Source organism: Mandrillus leucophaeus, unplaced genomic scaffold (genome assembly GCF_000951045.1).
Source record: "Mandrillus leucophaeus isolate KB7577 unplaced genomic scaffold, Mleu.le_1.0 Scaffold46, whole genome shotgun sequence".
Lineage (NCBI taxonomy): Eukaryota > Metazoa > Chordata > Mammalia > Primates > Cercopithecidae > Mandrillus > Mandrillus leucophaeus.
Window position 1 is genome coordinate 683210 of NW_012104920.1, and position 21941 is coordinate 705150.

At 50.3% G+C, this 21941-nt stretch overlaps 1 protein-coding gene across 4 annotated transcripts; it reads right to left on the reverse strand.

The window, feature by feature from the left end:
- Positions 1-431: 431 nt before the first annotated feature.
- Positions 432-10416, reverse strand: ALOX15B (arachidonate 15-lipoxygenase, type B). Of its 4 annotated transcripts, none has more exons than XM_011994521.1 (14): positions 10138-10416; positions 9833-10052; positions 9456-9537; positions 7014-7136; positions 6630-6733; positions 4557-4729; positions 4174-4320; positions 3871-4074; positions 2800-2886; positions 2478-2647; positions 2184-2269; positions 1899-1999; positions 1648-1818; positions 432-1178 (listed from the first exon to the last, which is right to left on the reverse strand). In XM_011994521.1, the coding sequence occupies exons 1-14, from the start codon at positions 10282-10284 to the stop codon at positions 999-1001; spliced, it is 1995 nt and encodes a 664-aa protein (XP_011849911.1). In that variant the 5' UTR covers positions 10285-10416; the 3' UTR covers positions 432-998. The 4 variants fall into 4 exon arrangements, with proteins under 4 accessions (XP_011849911.1, XP_011849910.1, XP_011849912.1 ...); XM_011994520.1 differs by having other exon boundaries at positions 2184-2305; XM_011994522.1 differs by lacking the exon at positions 2800-2886 and having other exon boundaries at positions 2184-2305.
- Between the last annotated feature and the right edge of the window lie 11525 nt (positions 10417-21941).

The following is a 21941-nucleotide window of genomic DNA, read 5'->3' on the forward strand; positions in this document are numbered from 1 at the left end:
TGAAGATGAAATCTAGCAGCAAAGTATGACTAGAGATATGATAATGTTTTCTGATTCTCTGGAAATGGAACCTGCTTTATAATGTACAAGTCTTTAATTTTAGGGGACGTTTTTAAGAAAGCATACATAGGCACTGCCTGCGCCGACTGGGCAGTGCGTCCTCATTCTGCCTGTTCTGCCTGGCTCCCAGTGACCCTTTTTCAGTGTTTTATTCATTTTAAAGCTGAGCCAGTAGGTCACAATCAACCTCTTGGGCATTTTTTGTTTTCGTTTTTGTTTTTCTGAGATGGAGTCTCACTCTGTCACCCAGGCTGGAGTGCAGTGGCATGATCTGGTCTCACTGCAACCTCCACCTCCCAGGTTCAAGTGATTCTTCTGTCTCAGCCTCTTTAGTAGTTAGGACTACAGCCACACACCACCAGGCCCAATTAGTTTTTTAATTTTTATTTTTTGGTAGAGGTGGAGTCTTGCTATGTTGTCCAGGCTGGCCTTGAACTTCTGACCTCAAGTGATTCTCCTGCCTCCATCTCCCAAAGTGCTGGGATTATAGGCATGAGCCACTGTGCCTGGCCTCTTTGGCAGCCACTTCTTGGTGGCTGTCCTTGAGTTGGGTGACCATAAGGTCCAATCAGTGGAGGCTAGTGGGCCCACGGGCAGGATTATATGCCTCCCCCTACGGCTGTAAAATGCCAAACAAAACCAACTAGCAAAACCGTCAAGGTGGGCTCTGCAGGCACTTTGAGGCTTAGAGCCTCCAAAAGGCTCAGTGGTTCTGTCCTGAGACTCTGTTATTGGTGGGTTTTTTGCTTTCTGTGTTTTGATATTGTTTGTGTTTTTTTGTGTGTGTATGGTGGTGGGGGTGAGTTACACAGAGTCTGGTTGTCCCAGGAGAGGCACATGGAGGCCTGTTTTTCCCAGGAGTCCTTTTCTCTGGGTGCCAGTTATCCTAGAGCGATGTGGTCAAAGGGATGTTATCTGGGCCTGTGTTCCCCTGCGATTTAGATGGAGACGCTGTTCTCGATGAGGGGAGGGTCTAGGTAGGTGTAGGGCAGCACCAGGCCCCGGTTCCGCTCCTGGATGGCCCTTGAGATCTGGGCCAGGTGGCTCTGGAAGGTGGCGATGCTCCGCCGAGGGGCCTCCTCTGTGAAGTGCTCATCCGGATAGGTGCCCAGCGGCCTCTGGGGACCCACCACAGGCTGGGTGAGGGGGCTGCTGAGGTCCTGCATCCCAGACTCCCTGTCCCCACTATCTGAGCAGCTGCAACTTGCCTTAGCCAGCTCTGGCCCTAGCCCCCAAGCATGGGACCTGAAGTAGCCCTCGATGGGGCCTGATCCATGTCCCTCCTCTTAAACAGATAGCCATGTAAAGCTTATCTGCAGGAAGCTTTCGGGGAATGAAAGCTCAATTTGGAATTTGCAAGGAGCATAATTACACATTCCCCTTGCCACTGAGAATGGCTCTGCATCATCGCATTTTGCCATTTGACCTTCGCTGTGAAATGTCCAAGGCTCATGTGTCCCACTGGAGGGTCAGTGGGGCAAGGGGACCTGCGCCCTGATGGCAGGGTTGACTCTGGGCCAGCAGGGTAAACATCACACCTTCCCTTACCCCAGTGCGGCCCAGCCTGGCCCCCAGCCCCACACTCACTCGGTCTCCAGGCTCCTTGCTCAGCAACCAGAGAGCAAGGATGACATCACATGTGGCATTGACGGGTGGGAGGGTGGCTATGAAGCCCTCACGTGTTGCCAGGCCTTTGGAGGTGGGTGGTGGCAGCTGCATGCTGGGTGGCAGGTTGGGCATCCAAGCACAGGCGTCAAACTGAAGGCCGAGAGGGCAGAATGAGGCAGAGGAGCTGGGTCACCTCCAGCCTGCCACCCCAGGCGCTGGCCTTTCCTCACCTGCCCTGCACTGACGGCCGCATGCTTGGCTGAGCAGTTGAATATCACCATGGTGACATACTGCACCAGGGCTTCCCGGGTCTCCAGTGAGGAGGGTATACCTGCAAGGAGAGCTGGGCTGGGATGGGGCTTCCAGGGGCCTGAGGACCCTGCTACGAAGGCTTGAGGGTGAGCCTTGAGGGTGGGGAACATGGGGACGGGGTCACTCAAATGCATGCTCTGCAGGGGGCGGGGGACACAGGGATGGCGTCACTCAAATGCGCCTGAGGGCTGAGGTCCCCATACCTGAGCTCTCCTGGTTTAGGAAACCCTTGGAGAAGATCTCTCTGACCCAGGCCTGGAGCTCTCTGTCATCTTGGACAGACTCATCACTTGGGTAGTAGATACCGATGATTTCCGAGACAAAGCTGCAATGCACCCAGGTTCAGGCCCAGCCTCCAACCCCAACCCACTCTGAGGAATGCCTCTGCTTAGTGTCCGGCCCTCCTCCTCAACGTGAGCCTCCCTGGGGCCTCAGTCTCCTTCTCTGTCTTCCCGTGTCCCCGACCAGCCCTCGGCTCTCCAGGGACGGCCCCTCACCGTTCCACTGCACCCCAGATCTGCATCCCATCATCACGGTAGTAGTAGCCTGGGATGTCTTCAACTCCTCGGGTCCGGATATCCTCAGGCAGACACAGGAGAGAATAGTTCAGCTGCTTCATGTTCCTCTGTATCAACTCAGAGAAGCCCTCGATGCCGATGCCTGTGGACTGACGGACAGGACTCTTGGGTCCTGCAGACCTTGCTCCAGAAGCAGGAGGTAGCACTGGTGTCGGGGAGACAGGCCACTGCTACCCCAGGACCTCAAATTCCTCACATTGAAGGAGTGGCCTGCCCACTCCCACCCCAACACAGCTCTCACCCTGTCCACCACCTGGCCCGGCACGATTAGCAGCTCCCGGGCAAGCATGTTGATGTGCAGGGTGTACCGGGTGTGCGGAATCAGCAGCTGTGCAGCAGGAACGGCAGAGCTGGGGGAGGCCTGGGTCCTTCTGGGCCCAGACCTTCCCCCACAAAGGCACCAGCCCTGCAAGTCACTTGGAAAGAGGCAACAGGAATGAGAGGAGGCAGCCTGGGACAGGGATCTGAGCCCTGGAGTTCCTGCTGGGCTCCACCAGCAGCTTGTTCTGGGAGCTCAGGTGTGCTCCTTCCTCTCCCTGAGCCTCAGGTTATTTTGTCAAATGCTGGTGCTGATGTGGCTGAGCCCTGTGTCTTCTGGCTCTGGCATCCTGTGATTTCCTAGCCCCTGGGTGGGGAAGGCACTAGGAAAACCAGGGCCTGTGGGCCTGGCAAGGTGGAGCCGTCCACCAGAGCCCACCTCTGAGTGCCAGGCCCCAGAAGCTGCAGATAGTCAGAAACAACCAGATAGGATGTAAGAGCACAGAGTAGGGCCCACATCCGGGACCCAGGAGACGTCTAGAAGGATCAGAGTATTTGAGCGGCGGCTGTGGGTGAACCCTGGGAGGGAGCCATCCTGCCCTTCGCAGAGGAGATGCCTCGAATCCATGCCGTCTGAAAGTTAGCAGGGTCTAGGAAACCTATAGAACCCACCCTAGAGCACAGGGGCCTCCCACCCAGCCCTCCCCCATCCCAGAACTATCTGCGGAAAACCTATCGGTCTCTCAAAGCCATGATTACACTTTGGCACCTGCCACCCCCAGGTCCTTCTCTTCCTAAGATTTGGGCTTCTATGATGACTGCTGATGCCGTCTGATCTCCCTGAAGAAGGGAGCCTCTCCGGGGTACCTCATTTATCTTACTCAGGGCCTGCTGGAGAGCAGGCTCCCAGGGCAGTTGTGCCGGGAGATGCTGCTGAAGTGGACGGGGGAGCCCTGCAACCCAGCTTGCACGGTTATGGCCATGTGAGGAAAGGCTGCTTAGAAGAGGCACAGAGGCATGGGCACAGGCCGGGCCAACTTGTCAAGCCACTGACCTTGAAGAGAGGGTGGCAGTGGGGCAGCTGGCGCAGGGTGGCCAGGGTGAAGACCTCAGGCAGCAGGTGTGAGTGCAGCAGGTGTGTGAGGGCCTCATGGAAGGAGAACTCCGCATTGCGCACCCAGGTCTTGGCCAGTAACCAGTCCCACTTGTCGTCAGTGGGCAGGAAGATGGGGCTGTGGGGGCCGGGGGACTGGCTGAGCTGGGGGTAGGCGGGTGGGGAGAGAGACAGCCATGAGTGTCTGCCAACCATTCAGTCTGACCCTCCTCGCCCCTGCCCTGCCCCTGCCTGACTGCAGACCTGGATGGCAAGAGGCAGCAGCGGCCCGCAGCCCGGGCTCTGGTATAGCAGGGTCACTGGGGCCGCAGAGAACTGGGGCTTCCCATTAATGACATTGGTATGGATGCCGGAGAGGATGCCATGATCCACCAAGAACAGGGAGCCCTTCTGCAGAACAAAGGACAGCTGGGGCTACCACCTGGTTTTCTAAAGGAAGAGGGTGGGGTGGTAGAAGGGAGAGGATTCAGGGCTGGGAGAGGAGTGTGTTTCGGGAGCGTGTGCTTGGCACGCAGAACACAGTAGGTCCCTAACAAATGTGAGTGCGTCCTTCTGTCTCCAATAGGGGAAGGGTGCGAAGGCACTGAGATGGGACTGTGAAGAGCCTGGATCCCTGCACCCCTCACCTCTAGTTCAGCCTGCAGGCTGGTCCCAGGGCCCAACACTGAGGCCACCATGGCATCAGTGACGGGGAAATTCTTTGGGAGGTAGTGACAGCGGCGGATCAGGACAGGGTTGAGACCATTCAGGAACTGGGAGGCGAAGAAGGCATCCTCCTGCCAGTGCTCAAATGCGTGCTCTGCAGGGGGTGGGGGACACGGGGACGGGGTCACCCCAGCTCCCACAGGCCTCTGCCTAACCTTCACAGTGGGTCCTCGGGATTACCTCCCCTGCCCCTTGTCCTCAGTCACTGCCACCTCATCCAACAGCACATCAGAGTCCCCAGCCCATCCATCCCAGTGTCTGCCTAACACCTGCCCTGGATAACTCAAATGCAACATGTTGGAGACCAAATACAGATTCTTCCTACAGCTCAGGTTGGTCCCATTGCCTGTATTTGGGAAATGGCAGCTCCATCCCCACCCAGTTGCCTACAGAGGAGACTGGGGACCTCTTTTTTTCTTTTCTTCTTTCCCCTTTTCTTTTCTTTCTTTTTTTTCTTTCCAAGATAGGCTGTGTTGCTGGGTTGCCCAAGCTGGAGTCCAGTGGTGCGACCTCGGCTCACTGCAACCTCTGCCTCCTGGGTTCAAGCGATCCTCCTACCTCAGCCTCCCAAGTAGCTGGGATTACAAGCACACACCAGCATGCCTGGCTAATTTTTGTATTTTTGGTAGAGACAGGGTTTCTCCATGTTGCTCAGACTGGTGTTGAACTCCTGGGCTCAAGTGATCCATCTGCCTCGGCTTCCTCCCTCCCTCCCTCCCTCCCTCCCTTCCTTCCTTCCTTCCTCCCTCCCTCCCTTCCTTCTTTCGTTCTTCTTCTCTCTCTCTTTCTCTCTTTGCAGGGTCTCACTCTCTTGCTCAGCTGGAGTGCAGTGGGGCTATCTCGGCTTAGTGCAACCTCCATCTCCCAGGCTTAAGCAATTCTCAGGCCTCAGCCTCTTGAGTAGTAGCTGGGACCACAGGCACGTGCCATCACATCCAGCTAATTTTTGTATTTTTAGTAGAGATGGGGATTTGCCATGTTGGCCATCCTGGTCTCAAACTCCTGACCTCATGCAACCCACCTACCTGGGCCTTCCAAGTGCCGGGATTACAGGTGTGAGCCACCACGCCCAGCTGGAGCCTGGGGACCTCTCTTGGCAGCACCCCCAACCTATCATATCCCATTGATTCTCCATCCTGAGTACCTCTCGGTCCACCCGTCCACTCCAATGCATTGCCACTGCCTTGCTGAGGCCACCATCCTCTGGTGACCACAGCCAGAGCCTCATAGCAGATTCTCATAGCCTCTTGCTCCCCCCCCCGTAACTCCCCCCGAGCAGTGCATAGTGACCACATTATTCCCCTGCTGGTAACCAATCAAGCACTGGGCTGAGGAAAGACCCAAGTCCTGCCGTGGCCGACACAGTCCTGTGCGACCCCTGAGCACCTTCCTGCTCCTTCTCTCACCCTCCTTCTCTTGCTCATTGCACTTTGATCACAATGGTGTTTTCTTTCCTCCGAAGATGGCTGATCCTTCTGTCTTCAGGGCCTTCCCACTTACTGTTCCCCGAACTGCTCTCTGCCCCCACAGCCCATCCTTGGCACTGCTAAGGCCTACTCAACTTCAGGGTCTCAGCATAGTTCACCCCCTTAGGAGAGCTTTCCTGGGGCCCTCTCCAGGGTACAGCAGGTGCCCCCTTTACACACTCACTGGATCCAATGAGCATGTTTCACAGTGTAACGAATTATTTGATTTTGAGTCTAATTAACACCAACTGGCCTGCTCAACTGTGAGCCCGTGAAGAACCATGCATCCCCTAACCCGGTGTCTGATATGTAGCAGCTCAACAAATGTCTGTTGGATTAGAAGGCGTTAGAAGGTCAGGGGTCCCCTCCGTCCATATTCTCTTTTGTCTCTGTGGGGAAAAGTAAGGTCTAGCGAGGGCCTGCTCAGGGTTACATAGCAAATTGGTGCTTGGTTTTCTGACACTCTGGACAGCCACAGGAGTTGATGCCCCAGGAAAGAGGTCAGGATCCCTGGCCCAAGCTCCTCACCAGCTGCTGGCGTCTTCCGGAAGTTGAAGATCCTTTTCATCTCATTCAGACTCCTCCAGAGCCCCTTGCGGTCCAGCAACCCCTTGATTTTCATCTCTGCAAACCTGCCAGGGGATGTGAGGGGTGGGGAGTGGGCAGGAGGCCCTGGGAGACCCTTCCCTGTCAGCCAGCCATATGCCTCTTGGGATCCTGAACCAGCCTCTGGGCCTAAGATAGTCACCGCCCCTAAGGTAGCTGTTGCTCTGGGAGATTGGCAGTGGCTAGGAGGCTGTTTCCTGGATAGGACTATGTGACTCATATCACTGAGGGTGGTGGAACTGACTAGGGGAGGGCAGAAGGCAGGGGTCATAGGGCATCTGAGGCCTAGGGGCAGGGCATCCTCACGCAGAGCCAGCCTGTAGATAAAAGTTGGCATTCTTGGCTGTGGAATATTTGATATTGAGGTCCAAGTCTTTCACTGTCCTTTTATCCAGGCAATGAGGCCAGCCTGGATTGTAAGCCTTCCACCTGGAGGGTAGAGAGGGAAAGTGGTCAGCAAGAGGCCTCAGGGAGCCCCTTCACTAGGTTAGATGGAGTGGTAGTCCCCTTGGGGGGCCTGGTCAGAGCCAGACCCCTTCAGCCAAGGAGGGCCCTCCTGGCGTCTGCCCTTCCATTCTACACGAGGCTGCAAGGGAGCTGCCATTTTCCCACAGTGAGCTGGCTCCCCTGGTCAAGGGTGATTGGTCCAGAGTTGAGCACCTGACTAGAACTGCACCAATCAGAGTCCTTTCCAGGGAATTTGAAATTGGGGCTGAGCCTCAGAGGTGGTCTCTCTCTGGATATGTGGATTACAGCAGTAAATACAGACTGTTAGCCATGGCCATTTTCCACTGCGTGGATAATTCCTGCCTGTGTTTCCGTAAGTGCCTCTGTGTCTGGCTGACAAACTCTTTTTTTCTGCGTGCTAGTTCGAGTTAGCTTTTGTTCTTACAACTATAGAAGTCCCGACTAACACAGATGCATCTTGTAGAGGGGAGATTATCCCGGGACCGGGGCTGCACGAAAGGTTTCAGTTGCCTTTGGTAGGCGTCCCATAGAGAGGCAATTCAGCCTCCACAGTTTAGGCTTAGGGAGAGCCGCCTAAGGCATCTCTAAATTCTATTCTCAAACAAGCAACACAGCCGAAGACCTTCCAGCAAAATGGTAAAACCATGGCTCTGCAAACTTGGTGACCCCTAGCCAGTCATCCTCTCACTCATTCATTCTTTGATTCATTCAAACCTTGCTTTTGGGTTTGAGCTTTCAACTTCAAAGAAAAATTTGCAATTAAAGTACACTGCCACCAGGTGGTGGCCAAACCCTGCCTCTCAGACTTTAATCCCTCTCACCTAGAGATCTTGGTTAAATGCAGATTCTGATTTCTAACAAGCTCCCAGGCAATGCTGTTGCTATGGATCTGAGGCCTCACTGTACGTATTATAAGAGCCTAAAGTGTTGGAACAGAGTTAACTGAAAGACAGGAACAACAGCAAGAGCACACATTTGTGCAAGGCTTGGCAGCTGACTAGCTACATTCTTAACCATTTTCTCATTTGTTCCTCCTAACCCAAATGAGATTGGTATTCTTAGTTTCTTTTACGGAAGAAAATAAGAATCAAAGAGATGAAATAATTGGTCTAAGATCTCACAGCTCGTTCTGGCAGAGCCTAGGCTGACCCTGGGTCTCCACGGACACAGTAGACCTCAATGTCTATTCCCTCTCTTGGGGCTGCTGCTGGCAGATTTAGTGCAATGGCTTCCTTAGGGGTGGAATTCATGACACATGGAGAATCACCAGGAACCAAATGAGCCTGTGGCTGCTCTGATCCCAGAGACCAGGAACAAAAGCCTACAGTCCAGGCTTTAGAAGGCAGATGAGTTGGCCAGATCAAGATCTTTTGAAAGTCTCCTCTTGAGTGCAGTTCCTGGCTTTGTGCCAAGGGAATCCTCACTAGCGGCTCCAACTCCTCTGCAATCTCCAAGTCCCAGTTTTCCCCTGTGCCCTCCAATGCTGAGCCCAGAGCACAGAAAGAGCCCCCATCTCACCCCTTGCTAGCCCTGGAGGGTGAGTTTCCTGGGGCTTGAGAGGTGTGTTTCTGCTCTGCTCAGATTTCTGGGAGGATACAACAAGATGATTCATGGAAAAGTCCCAGGACAAGGAAGACACCAGCAAAGGTAAGGCATTTAGAGGAGTTTTTCTTTTCCCTCCCTCCCTCCCTTCCTTCCTTTCATTCTTTTGTTCTTTCTTTCTGACCGAGTTTTACTCTGTTGCCCAGGCTGGAGTATAATGGCATGATCTCGGCTCGCTGCAACCTCTGCCACCCGAGTTCAAGCTATTCTTCTGCCTCAGCCTCCCAAGTAGCTGAGATTACAGGTGCCTGCCACCATGCCCAGCTAATTGTTGTATTTTTAGTAGAGATGGGGTTTCACCCTGTTGGCCAGGCTGGTCTCGAACTGCAAACCTCAGGTGATCCGCCTGCCTCGGCCTCCCAAAGTGCTGAGATTACAGGTGTGAGCCACTACTGTACCTGGCCCTAGAGCAGTGTTTTTCAAATGTCAGTGGCCACCAGAGTCATCTGGAAGGCTTGTCAAAACAAAAACTCCCACTTTTCACCCTCAGTGTGTAGTAGGTTGGAGGTGGCCTGAGAATTTGCATTTCTATACGTTCCTGCAGATGCTGCTGGTCCCAGGAGCAGCTTTGATAGGAGAGGTGGAGGCAGGGGCTTTTAATCTCTGTCATGACCAGGACACTCAAGCTGCCCCTCATCCCTTGGGCACCCCCTCCCCCAACAGTAACCCCCTCCTCACTGGTACATCTCCTGCCGGGCCTGCAGCTCCTCCTGGCGCTGTTGCTGGAGCAGGGGGTGGTGGTTTGCCCTGGACACCTTGGCTGTGGCAGAAGGGGAGTAGGTTGGGGTGGGGAGAGAAACTCCCCATCACTATCACAGCCACACCGTCCCCATGATTGCTACCCTCTACCAGGTCCCCTCCTCCCATAAGTACAGTTTCTCCTACACCAGGCTGCCACCTCCCCCTCCCCAAGGCCCCACCAGCCTCCCTCCTCCGCTGGCTATTCGGTGGCCACACCAGCTCACCTCTCCACTTCACCTGCCCTTCTCTCCAACCCCCAGTCCCCTACCCCTTCCTGTGCTCCCCCTGCAGCCCCAGCCCGGCCCGCCCCTCACCTGTCCCCTCCTGCAGCACCAGGCTCCCCGCCCCCTCCAGCCACTGGTAGCAGGGGAAGAGGAGGGGGCCGCCCCGCGGCGGTGTCAGCTGGAACCAGCGGCAGAACCAGGCGTCGGGGGCCAGGGGCCCGAGTAGGGGCAGCGCTGGGGGCGCCTTGTGCACGCGCAGCAGCAGCACTTGGCCCACGTCCTTCGGGAGCGTCACCTGGAAGTCCTCCTCCTGAGGGGAGGTTTTAGTATGCGTCAGGCCGGACCCTCCTGCTCGCCCCCTTCACCTCCACCCCTACCCACTCCCAGGCACTCACAGCGCCCGCAGTGAACTCCTTGCCGAGATTGTCCAGGGGCAGTGGGGGGCTCTCTTCCCGGGTCCCCACGATGCTGACAGACACTTTGTCCCATGTGCCAGCCCCGAAGGCCTTCCCGGTGGACACCCTGACCCTGAAATCGGCCATGGTGCCAGCCTAAGACCAGCTCTCTACTGCGCACAAGGCTGCAGAGCTGGACTCACCCCTGGGACACGCCCCGCTCTACCCCTGGTTATTGCCACTGACTCCAAGCCCGGTGGACTCCTCTAAAAACCACGTCGCTTCTGGGCGGGGAGGGGCGGGGCGGAGAGGCTGGAACTTGCAACTAAGGTGGGGGTGGGCGGGGGCATTGTCAGCTCTGGGAACAGGAGGGACTAAGAATACCCTGAGATTTCGGGAACGGGGCCTTTCAGTGATGGTGCCACGCCAGAGAGCCAGAGTTGGGACCCAGTTGGGTGGGGGTAGATTTGTGCACAGCACCTCTGTTTGTTTTCCTTCTTAGCCTTAGAAGTCTATGCAGAAACATCACCCCTCTTCCCACAACTCTTCTTGGGCGTACGTTCATTTTATTTATTTATTTAGTTAGTTAGTTAGTTAGTTAGTTAGTTTTGAGACAGAGTCTCCCTCTGTCGCCAGGCTGGAGTGCAGTCTTGGCTCACTGGAACCTCCACCTCCTGGGTTCAAGCGATTCTCCCACCTCAGCCTCCCCAGTAGCTGAGACTACAGGTGAGCACCACCACGCCCGGCTAATTTTTGTATTTTTGGTAGAGACGGGGTTTCACCATGTAGGCTAGGATGGTCTTGATCTTTTGACCTTGTGATCCGCCTGCCTCAGCCTCCCAAAGTGCTGGGATTACCAGTATGAGCCACCGCGCCTGGCCCACGTTCATTATTTTATTTCATTCAATAACTAATGTTCAGAACTACCTCTGTGCCAGACGCTATGCTCGCTGCTAGGGATAAAGGCCCAGGCAAGACCTAGTGCTTGCTTTCATGGGAGATTAAAAATCAAGGGTGAGGCCGGGCACAGTTGCTGGCCAACATGGTGAAACCACGTCTCTACTAAAAATACAAAAAACTTAGCCAAGCATGGTGGCGGGCATCTGTAATCCCAGCTACTCAGGAGGCTGAGGCAGGAGAATCGCTTGAACTCAGAAGGCGGAGTTTTCAGTGAGCTGAAATTGTGCCATTGCACTCCAGCATGGGTGACAGAGCAAATCTCTGTCAAAAAAAAAATGAAGTGTGAGAGAAAATAAGTAAACCAATACATAATTTCAGATGATAGTAAGTGCAATGAAGGAAATGAAACAGACTGATGTGAAGGAGTGAGAAGCAGAGGTGGGAAAGGAGGCCCTCAGAGGCTCAGAGGAAGTGAAAGGATCTGTCCAGGGAAGAGAGTTTTGTGCAGAGGAAACTGTTCCTGCAGAGGCCCTGCACTTAGGAAAAGTTTGGCTTGTTGGAGGAGGGAAAGGCAAGAGCACAGTGAGGGAGGGATTTGGGGAAGAGATGTCAAGGGGAAGTTATGGATTTGGGCTTTGGGGAAATAACAGATTTGGGGTTTTCGGTCTGGAAATGCTAAGTTTGAGATGACCATTAGACATCCAAGTGGAGAACTCACATATGGGCATAGAGCTCAGGACTCCAGGTGTGCATCTTCGAGTCACAAGCACACAGGTGTGTCTATACCACAGGCTGGTGGAGATCACTAGGCAGAGAATATCCTATAAGTGGAGAGGAGAAGAGGCACGAGCTGTGCTCTAAGGCCCTCTGATATTTGGAAGTCATGCAAAGGAGTGGAAGCAGCAAAGATCAGTCAATGAGGTAGGAGGAGAACGATGCTGATAGACACTTTGTGCCATTGTGTCTGTCACAGTGTTTCATGAAGGCCAACTGAAGTGAGAGTGACTTATCATATGGTATATATACACAATGGAATACTATGCAGCCATAAAAAAGAATGAGATCGTGGCCAGGCGCAGTGTCTCACGCCTGTAATCCCAGCACTCTGGGAGGCTAAGGCAGGTGGATCACGAGGTCAGGAGTTCGAGACCAGCCTGGCCAACATGGTGAAACCCCATCTCTATTAAAAATACAAAAGTAAGCTGGGCGTGGTGGCACCTGCTTGTAATTCCAGCTACTCAGGAGGCTGAGGCAGGAGAATCACTTGAACCCGGGAGGCAGAGGTTGCAGTGAGCCGAGATCGTGCTACTGCACTCCAGCCTGGGCAATAGAGCAAGACTTCGTCTCAAAAAAAAAAAAAAAAAAAATGAGATCGTGTCCTTTGCAGGAACATGGATGGAGCTGGCAGCCATTATCCCTAGCAAACTAACGCAGGAACAGAAAACCAGTATTGCATGTTTCAGTTCCTACTTTCAGTTCATTAGGATATATACCAAGTGGTAGAATTGCTGGAGCATAAGGTAACTGTATGTTTAATTTTTTTTTTTTTTTTTTTTTTTGAGACTGAGTCTCGCTCTGTTGCCCAGGCTGGAGTGCAGTAGCATGATCTCCGCTCACTGCAACCTCTGCTTTCCGGGTGTAAGCAATTCTGCCTCAGTCTCCTAAGTAGCTGGGATTACAGGCGCCTGCCACCACGCCCAGCTAATTTTCGTATTTTTAGTAGAGACGGGGTTTCACCACATTGGCTGGGCTGATCTTGAACTCCTGACCTCAGGTGATCCACCCGCCTTGGCCACCAAAAGTGCTGGGATTACAGACGTGAGCCATCACACCCAGTCTATATGTTTAATGTTTTGAGGAACCACCATACTATTTTCCACAATGGATGCCACATTTTACATTCCTACCAGCAGTGCAGGAGGAGGGTTCTAGTTTGTCCACCAATGCTTGTTATTTTCTGTTTATTTGATAATAGACATTTTAATGGGCTTGAATTGGTATCTCATTGTGGTTTTGATCTTCATTTCCCTCATAATTGGTAATGTTAAGTATCTTTCCATGTGCTTGTTGGCCATTCATGTATCACCTTTGGAGCAATGTCTGTTAATGTCCTTTGCCCAAACCATCCATTCTTAATTCTTATCCATTGCTAGGTTGAATTTCAGATTTCTCGTGTGAATCATATGCAAGACCCACACGTTTTCAAATACGTCAAATGTTTTTATTTATAGATCACTCTCTTTTTTTCCTAAAGTAGTATTTATAGTACTTTTTTTATTCATGTATCTTCAAATGGTCAAGTTTTCTTTCATACATCCAAAATGTAGTGTGATGTTTTCTTATTCACCAAATGTTAGCTCTACTTGTAGTCTGGTTCCAAACTAATCAGCCTGCTTTTAAATTTTAAGACATTTATTGAAAAAAAATTTTTTTTTCTTTTTTCTTTTTTTGAGACAGAGTCTCGCTCTGTCGCCCATGCTGGAGTGCAGTGGCTCAATCTCGGCTCACTGCAACCTCTGCCTCACGGGTTCACACCATTCTCCTGCCTCAGCCTCCGAGTAGCTGAGACTACAGGTGCCCGCCACCACGCCCGGCTAATTTTTTGTATTTTTAGTGGAGACGGGATTTCACCGTGTTAGCCAGGATGGTCTCGATCTCCTGACCTCGTGATCTGCCTGCCTCGGCCTCCCAAGACATTTGTTGAAAATTGATAGGATCAAACCAAACTCAAGTGGTATAATTTTTGAACATTGGATTGTACATTATTGTAAGGGTACCACTAACCATTATTATAAGTAATAAGTTAGTGATTATAGCTCCTTTTTTGATAATTAGATCACTCTCATAATACAAATCAATATTGCAGGTATCCATGTGCCCAAATCCGGTGAGTCTAGGAAAAAGTGAAAATGCTTTATTGTCTATTCATCCTAAAATAAATACATCCTTGGATACTTAGAAATTTCAGTGAATCTATTTTAAAGGAAACTTTGTGTAATTATCGTAAATTGAAAATTCATTTCATTTCCCATAATAGAAGGTAAGAATAAAGGAGAATGCAATGAAAACCGAACAGTGTAATTCAATTCCAGGTAGATTCCATTGCCTGCGGCCTGCTCCCTGTTCCAGAAGATTATCTAATGCTAAAGGGGTGCTCAAAACATATCAATACCAAATTGACACTTTCTCCCTGAAAAAGGGAATTGATTTGCGGTTTTATCTCAATTAAACCTGTGATCCTGCACCTCCAAGGACTTATCCTGGAGTAGCATTGCTCAGCGTATGGCAAGCAGACGGCTGGCATCAGATGTCTTTGAATGCTTGTTAAAAATGTCAGTTCCGGGTCAGGTGCAGAGGCTCACACCTGTAATCCCAGCACTTTGGGAGGCAGAGGTGGGTGGATCACTTGAGGTCAGGGGTTCGAGACCAGCCTGGCCAACATGGCGAAACCCCATCTTTACTAAAAATACAAAAATTAGTTGGGTCTGGTGGTGGGCGCCCATGGTCCCGGCTACTTAGGAGACTGAGGCAGGAGAATCACTTGAACCCAGGACACAGATTCCAGTGAGCCGAGATCATGCCACTGCATTCCAGCCTGGGTGGCAGAATGAGCAGAGTGAGACTCTGTCAAAAAAAAAAAAAAAAAAAAGCCAGTTCCCCAGCCCTGCCTCACACCAAGGAGGGAGACTCCCCAGAAGATTAGCCAGGGAATCTACATTTTACAGTAGGGTGATTCTTCTTTAGAACCGCTGCCCTTGATCCTTTTGTACTTGGTAAACCTGATGGTTGGGTTTTTATGCTCACATATGAGATGTGCCTGTCTCAAACCTTGTTACAACACGTTACCCTTCCCACTTAAAAGGTTAGAAAAATAGAACCTTTGCCCTTGATCATTTAAATATTTTATTACGTTCTGTCCTACAGCTCATGATGATCTCAGACAGGTTGAACAGGAGTCGTCATCCAACCCCTCAAGATATAGATGAAGAAATCTGAGCCCTGACTGGGAAAGGGGTTTACTTGAGATTTAAAAATGTCCATTGAGTCATGTGCACCCCATCTTTGAACCCATGAATGATTTGGCTCCTGCCTACCTTTCTTTTTTTGAGATGGAGTCTTGCTCTGTTGCCCAGGCTGGAGTGCAATGCACCATCTCAGCTCACTGCAACCTCTGCCTCCTGGGTTCAAGCAATTCTCCTGCCTCAGCCTCCTGAGTAGCTGGTAGTACAGGTGCCCATCACCATGCCTGGCTAATTTTTTTGTATTTTTAGTAGAGACGAAGTTTTGCCACATTGGCCAGGCTGGTCTCAAACTCCTGACCTCAGGTGATCCACCCGCCTCAGCCTCCTAAAGGGCTGGGATTACAGGCGTGAGCCACTGCACCAGGCCTTTGTTTCCCTCACCCCCACTCCCTCCCTCCCTCCCTTCCTTCCTTCCTCTTTCCTGTCTTCTCTTTTTCTTCCTTTTAAATTCTAATATTCTCATCAAAGTTGTAGATGCATATGATTTGAAGAGTCAAGTAGGTCTACAAATCTCTCACCAACAACTGCCTCCTGCTCCACTTCTGTGCTTTCCCTGTCATGAAAGACAATAACTTTCACTACTTTCCTTGATAATCTAAACCGCTACATCTCAAAATAGCATGCATGCATTGTTTATGTAATGATTTTTCAGCTTTAGGCAAATATTGGCTTCCCCCTATGGAAGATAGGATTTTGTTTTTTAGATGGAGTTTCGCTCTTGTTACCCAGGCTAGAGTGCAATGGTGCAATCTTGGCTCACCGCAACCTCCGTCTCCTAGGTTCAAGCGATTCTCCAGCTTCAGCCTCCTGAGTAGCTGGGATAACAGGCACGCACCACCACACCTGGCTAATTTTTGTATTTTTAGTAGAGACGGGTTTTCACCATGTTGGTCAGGCTGATCTTGAACTCCTGACCTTGTGATCCACCCGCCTCGGCCTCCCAAAGTGTTGGGATTACAGACGTGAGCCACTGTGCCTGGCCTGGAAGATAGGATTTCATTTTCTTTCCTAGTCTTGCTCCCATTTGCAAACCTTTCTCACCTCCCATCCTTCTAATACAGTTTCATTAGGACTGAGCAAACTGACACTCAGGTTTTACATGATTTTGGTGATGGATGTGCTATTCATAGGGGACATTTATAGTATACTGTAATTATTTTTTTCTTCCTTACAAAACTTTTTGTTGTTTCTCTAGATAATAATGATTATATTATTGGTCTAGTTTTCTATATATTTCTCATTAGTTTAATCCGGAACTTCACCACTTGTTCAGATTGCCTCTCTATCAGTTCGGGCACATCCATTTCTCAGTCGGTTCCGCTTTGTGAGGGAGTCTCTCCAGTGTGTGCTCTTGGCTTCTTTCCTGTTCCTCCTGAGCTCTGGCCTCACCACCATCCTTCACCTTCATTTTACCTCTCTGCTGTGCTGGAGCTTTTGTTTCCTGGATCTCATGTTGTGTTGTTTCCTGGCTTATTTCATGGGCTAGTAAGAAAGGGTACGTGGGAGGGAGGAGAAGTTTTCAAGACTTTGCATGTCTGGAAATGCCTATAATCTTTATATACACTTGAATAATAATTCGGAAATTTTTTTTTTTTTTTTTTTGGTTCAGAATTTTGAAAGCACTGCTCCACTGGCAGCAGCTATAAAGAAGCCTAAAGTCATTTGCACTCCTAATTCTTTTCATATGATGTGATATTTTCTCCAGAAGCTTTTAGGAGCCTCTCTTTGGCCCAGCTTCCATAATTTCACAATGATGTGCCAAGGTGTAGTCTATTTTTATTAACTGTGCAGTGCTCTCAGTAGGTCCTTTCAGTCTTGAAATTCATGACCCTCAGTGTTGGGAAGATGTTTTGTATTATTTCATTGGTTATTTCCTTCTTTTGATTTTATCAGTGTCTCTTTTTTGAACTTCTATACTTTTAGATGTTGGATCTCCCAAACTGGCTCTCCAGTTCCCATTCTCAGTTTCATTTATTCTCCATTTTATTTTATTTCCAATTTTCTATCACTTTGCCTTTTGTTCTGTTTTCTAGTAGATTTTCTCAACTTTCTCCTCTAGTCCTATTATTATTCCTCCTGTCATATTTTTTCACAGATGACGTCTTGCTATGTTGCCTATGCTGGCCTTGAACTGCTAGACTCAAGTGACCTTCCTACCTCAGCCTCCTGAGTAGCTGGGAATATAGACATGGGCCACCATACCCAGTTTGTGTATATTTGTTTTATTAGTAATCTGTATTTCATGGTTGCAATATTTGATCTTCTCTGAGGATATTAGTGATAAGGTATTTTGGATTTTTGTTTGTTTCTTTTTTTTTGTTTTTGTTTTTGTTTTAAGATGGAATCTCTCTCTGTCACCCAGGCTAGAGTGCAGTGGCACGATTTTGGCTCACTGCAACCTCCGCGCCGCTGGTTCAAGCAATTATCTGGCTTCAGCCTCCTGAATAGCTGGGACTACAGGTGTGCGGCACCATGCCCAGCTAATTTTTGTATTCTTAGTAGATACGGGGTTCACCATGTTGGCCAGGCTGGTCTTGAACTCCTGACCTCAGGTGATCCACCCTCCTCAGCCTTCCAAAGTGCTGGGATTATAGGCGTGAGTCGCTGCGCCCAGCCTGTTTGTTTCTGATATTTGTGGCATGTGCTTATTATCTATTGCTGCAGAATAAACTACTGTAAACCGTAGTAGCTTAAAACACCAAGAACCACGTATTTGCAGATGATTTTGCAATTTGGGCAGGGCTGCATGTAGTGTCCGCTGGAGTCCTTCCTGCAACTACATTTGCCTGGGAGATAGGCTGGCTCTGGAATATCCAAGAATAGTTCCACTCACATGTCCAGAATGGCTGGGGGCCGGCTGGGTCTTTCTCCACGTGGACACTCATCATTTAATAATCCTTCCTGAACTTCGCTACATGGTGCACGGATCCCAGAGGCCTCTTGCAGCCCAGACCAGGAGCTGGCGCAGTGTCACTTTTGATGCATCCCACAGGTCAAAGCAAGTCACAGACCAGCCCAGAGTCCACGTGGGAGGGAAATGGACTCTGGGCTAGTCTGTGATAGACCCTCTTGATAGAAGGAGGAGGAAAGAATCAGTGTACATGTTTAATCTACCACACCACTTTTGTTGTTGTTTTTTTTTTTTTTGGGAGACGGAGTCTTGCTCTGTCACCCAGGCTGGAGTGAGTGGTGCGATCTCGGCTCACTGCAAGCTCCGCCTCCCGGGTTCACGCCATTCTCCTGCCTCAGCCTCCCAAGTAGCTGGGACCACAGGCGCCACCACCTCGCCCGGCTAGTTTTTTGTATTTTTTAGTAGAGACGGGGTTTCACCATGTTAGCCAGGATGGTCTCGATCTCCTGACCTCGTGATCCACCCGTCTCGGCCTCCCAAAGTGCTGGGATTACAGGCTTGAGCCATTGTTTTGTTTTTGAGACAGGGTCTCCTCTGTCACCCAGGCTGGAGTGCAGTGGCATAATCACGGCTCACTGCAGCCTCAACCTTCCAGGCTCAAGCGATCTTCCTACCTCAGCCTTTTGAGGAGCTGGGACCACAGGCATGTGCCACCATGCCTAGCTAATTTTTAAATTTTTTTTTGTAGAGACTGGGTCTCCCTACATTGCCCAGGCTAGTTTCGAACTCCTAGGCTAAAGTAATTCTCTTGCCTTAGCTTCCCAAAGTGCTAGGATTACCGGTGTGAGCCACTGCACCTGGACCACAACACCATAAAAAAAAAAAAATTATTGGCTGGGCGCAGTGGCTCACGCCTGTAATCCCAGCACCTTGGGAGGCCGAGGCGGGAGGATCACCTGAGGTCGGGAGTTCAAAACCAGACTAACATGGAGAAACCCTGTCTCTACTAAAAATCCAAAAAATCCAAAAAATTAGCCGGGTGTGGTGACACATGCCTGTAATCCCAGCTGCTTGGGAGGCTGAGGCAGGAGAATCACTTGAACCTGGGAGGCAGAGGTTGTGGTGAGCCGAGATCGTGCCATTGCACTCCAGCCTGGGCAACAAGAGTAAAACTTCACCTCAAAAAAAAAGAAAAAAAAAAATTCTTTTACTGCCATTTGAATGGGGTTTTGGAGGGAGAAAAAGTCAATGTTTGTGCTCAGTCTTCCACTTTTATCCATAATAACCTAGAAGATCAACCTGTTGCTCTTCTCCACCTCTAATTCCCTACCGGTTGCATCCATAGCCCCATTCTAGCGCCTTTTGCTGTTTTCTACATACTTCTGCTGAAGCAGGGAGTACCTTGGAGGAGGTAAAACTTAAGACTTCTTAGCTGAATTTTGTGGAGAATCCTAAGATAGGGCTAAGCAGAATGAGATAGGCCTTTGATAAAATGTTTGCATTCATTTTAATTTTGTTTTGTATTATCTTATTTGTTTTTTCAAACTTGTAAAGTTATAAAAAGAAATTGTGGCCAGCCATGGTGGCTCACACCTGTAATCCCAACACTTTGTGGGTTTCAAGGCGGGAGAATTACTTGAGGCCAGGAGTTTGAGACCAGCCTGGGCAATATAAAAAGCAATGCCTAGGTCCCTCCCCAGATTCCGGGCATTGGACCCAGGTATTATGCATTTTTTTTTCTTTTTTTTTTGAGACGGAGTCTTGCTCAGTCGCCCAGGCTGGAGTGCGGTGGCGCGATCTTGGCTCACTGCAAGCTCCGCCTCCCGGGTTCACGCCATTCTCCTGCCTCAGCCTCCCAAGTAGCTGGACTACAGGCGCCTGCCACCACACCCGGCTAGTTTTTTTGTATTTTTAGTAGAGACGGGGTTTCACCGTGTTAGCCAGGATGGTCTTGATCTCCTGACCTCGTGATCCGCCCGTCTTGGCCTCCCAAAGTGTTGGGATTACAGGCTTGAGCCACCGCGCCCGGCCGGTATTAAGCATTTTTTAAAGCTTTCTGGATATTCCAGTGTGCAGCCACCATTGAGAACTGCTGGCCCTGAAGCGTGTTTATATCTTCTTGGGAACGAGGGAGGAAAGTTGATGCAGGAGGGAGAAGAGCCCATTTCAGAAGTGAAAACCCAAGAAAGTGAAAATGGCAGCCCCAGAGCCCAAGTAAGGATGCTGGCAACAAGTAAGGCTAAAGTTCAAGCAACAGAAAATTCCAACTGAAACTGACTTTCCCAATACAGTTGGTTATCAGTAACTACAGCAGCAAAGGTAGGGTGTGTGACAGACACAATGAATTACCCGCCCTAATGTCATTCTACCTTCTGCCTTCCTCATCAAACCAAAATTTGCTTCAGGGCAGGAAGGTGGCCAGCCCCAGTGCTGAATCATGTTTGGTCTAAGCTGAGGGTGACAATACTGTTCTCTGCCTCCCCAGCCTTGTGGTTACAGCACGACTGCCCCAGAGATGACTAAGGCCCTGACGTCGTTTGGTCTCTTCTTTCTGCCTCCTGTAGTGTTGACTTCAATCTTGGACTCTACCCAGGGCTGCTGTTCTGGAAGTAGTTCCAGAACTCAAGTCCTCATGCCACACCAACCAGGAGAAGAGAGGGAGTTTTTTTCTGGTAGCACCTGAGGAGGAGGGTTGACGCTTCTCTTTTCCAAAACTCTGGCAGGTGGCTGTCCCCTGGGTCATTTTTCATTGATCACTGTGATCCCTGAACTGACCAGTGTGGCCAGGAGCAGGAAATATATGGAAAGGTTTAAGCCAACCATGGTGTATCCTTGGAATTGGGGATGGAGTCGGTCTCATTCAGATCACATGGCTGAGAATAGGAATGGGTAGTTTCATAAAGGAAATCCGAGGGGTTGATACCAGGAAGATAGGGAACAAAGGCTGGGCAGCAAACCACTCTCACAGCAGATAAGGAACACATCTTCCATCATAATAGGCAGGAGGCTGGACAGATGGGTATAGTCACAGAAGGATCTGTGGGCTGGAGGGCAGGGATGGTGTGAGAGCTCCTTCCTGGTCATTTCACTCTGTCAGTAAGACATGGATGAAGTCTTGAATCAGCTAGGAGGGGTCTGGAAACTTCTGGGTCAGGTCTTGTGTGGGGTGCTGGGGATGAAAGGATAAACAGGACAACATCCTTGCTCTCCAGTAGCTACTGATTTGATGGGAAAAACCCACAGCCTGAGGGAATATAATGGAAAGTATGTGATGGCAGCACCCATTCCCCTTATTCAGGTAGCAACATCCCCATTTTCCTGTAAAGAATAACCCCTTCCCCATTCTCAGCCCACATGATTACAGTGGAGCTCACTTCTCTCTCTGGCTCCAGGGGTGGGCACATGATCCAGTTTGGGCAAAATTAGGCAGCACTTGGAAATTATCTGGGGATGGTGGCACATGCCTGTATTCCCAGCTACTTGGGAGGCTGAGGCAGGAGGATAGTTTGAGCCCAGGAATTTGAGGTTGCAGAGTGAGTGTAACACTCTGTACACTTGCAACAGAGCAAGACCCCATCTTTAAAAACAAACAGACAACAACAAAAAATCAGCCCTGGGATTTTTTGTTTGTTTGTTTTAGTTGCTAAGATTATAGTATGTATGCAAGCCTTGAAATGGTTGCTGGCTATTTCTGTGACCATTTCAGGAGAGCCCCCCTGAGAATGAAGACAACACAGAGGAAAGCACAGCTGAGTAGCATGTAGAGATACGGTGTGTGAGCTCCTGGATGCACCCATACCTGAAGCAAGACCTATTCTTGGTCTCTTTTGTTTGGTTACATGAAGCAAATGTTTCCTTTATAAGAAAATTGAAACCCTTTAGATCAGAAGCATCCTGATGAATACAGAGGTCTCTCAAACCTGTATATTTGATTCCTGAACCGAGAGCATCACATGTCTCTGTTTTATCTGTTCTATTCCTCCTCACACCTTTCGTGTCCTGCATCCCTGTCACTCATCCCACCTAAGGGG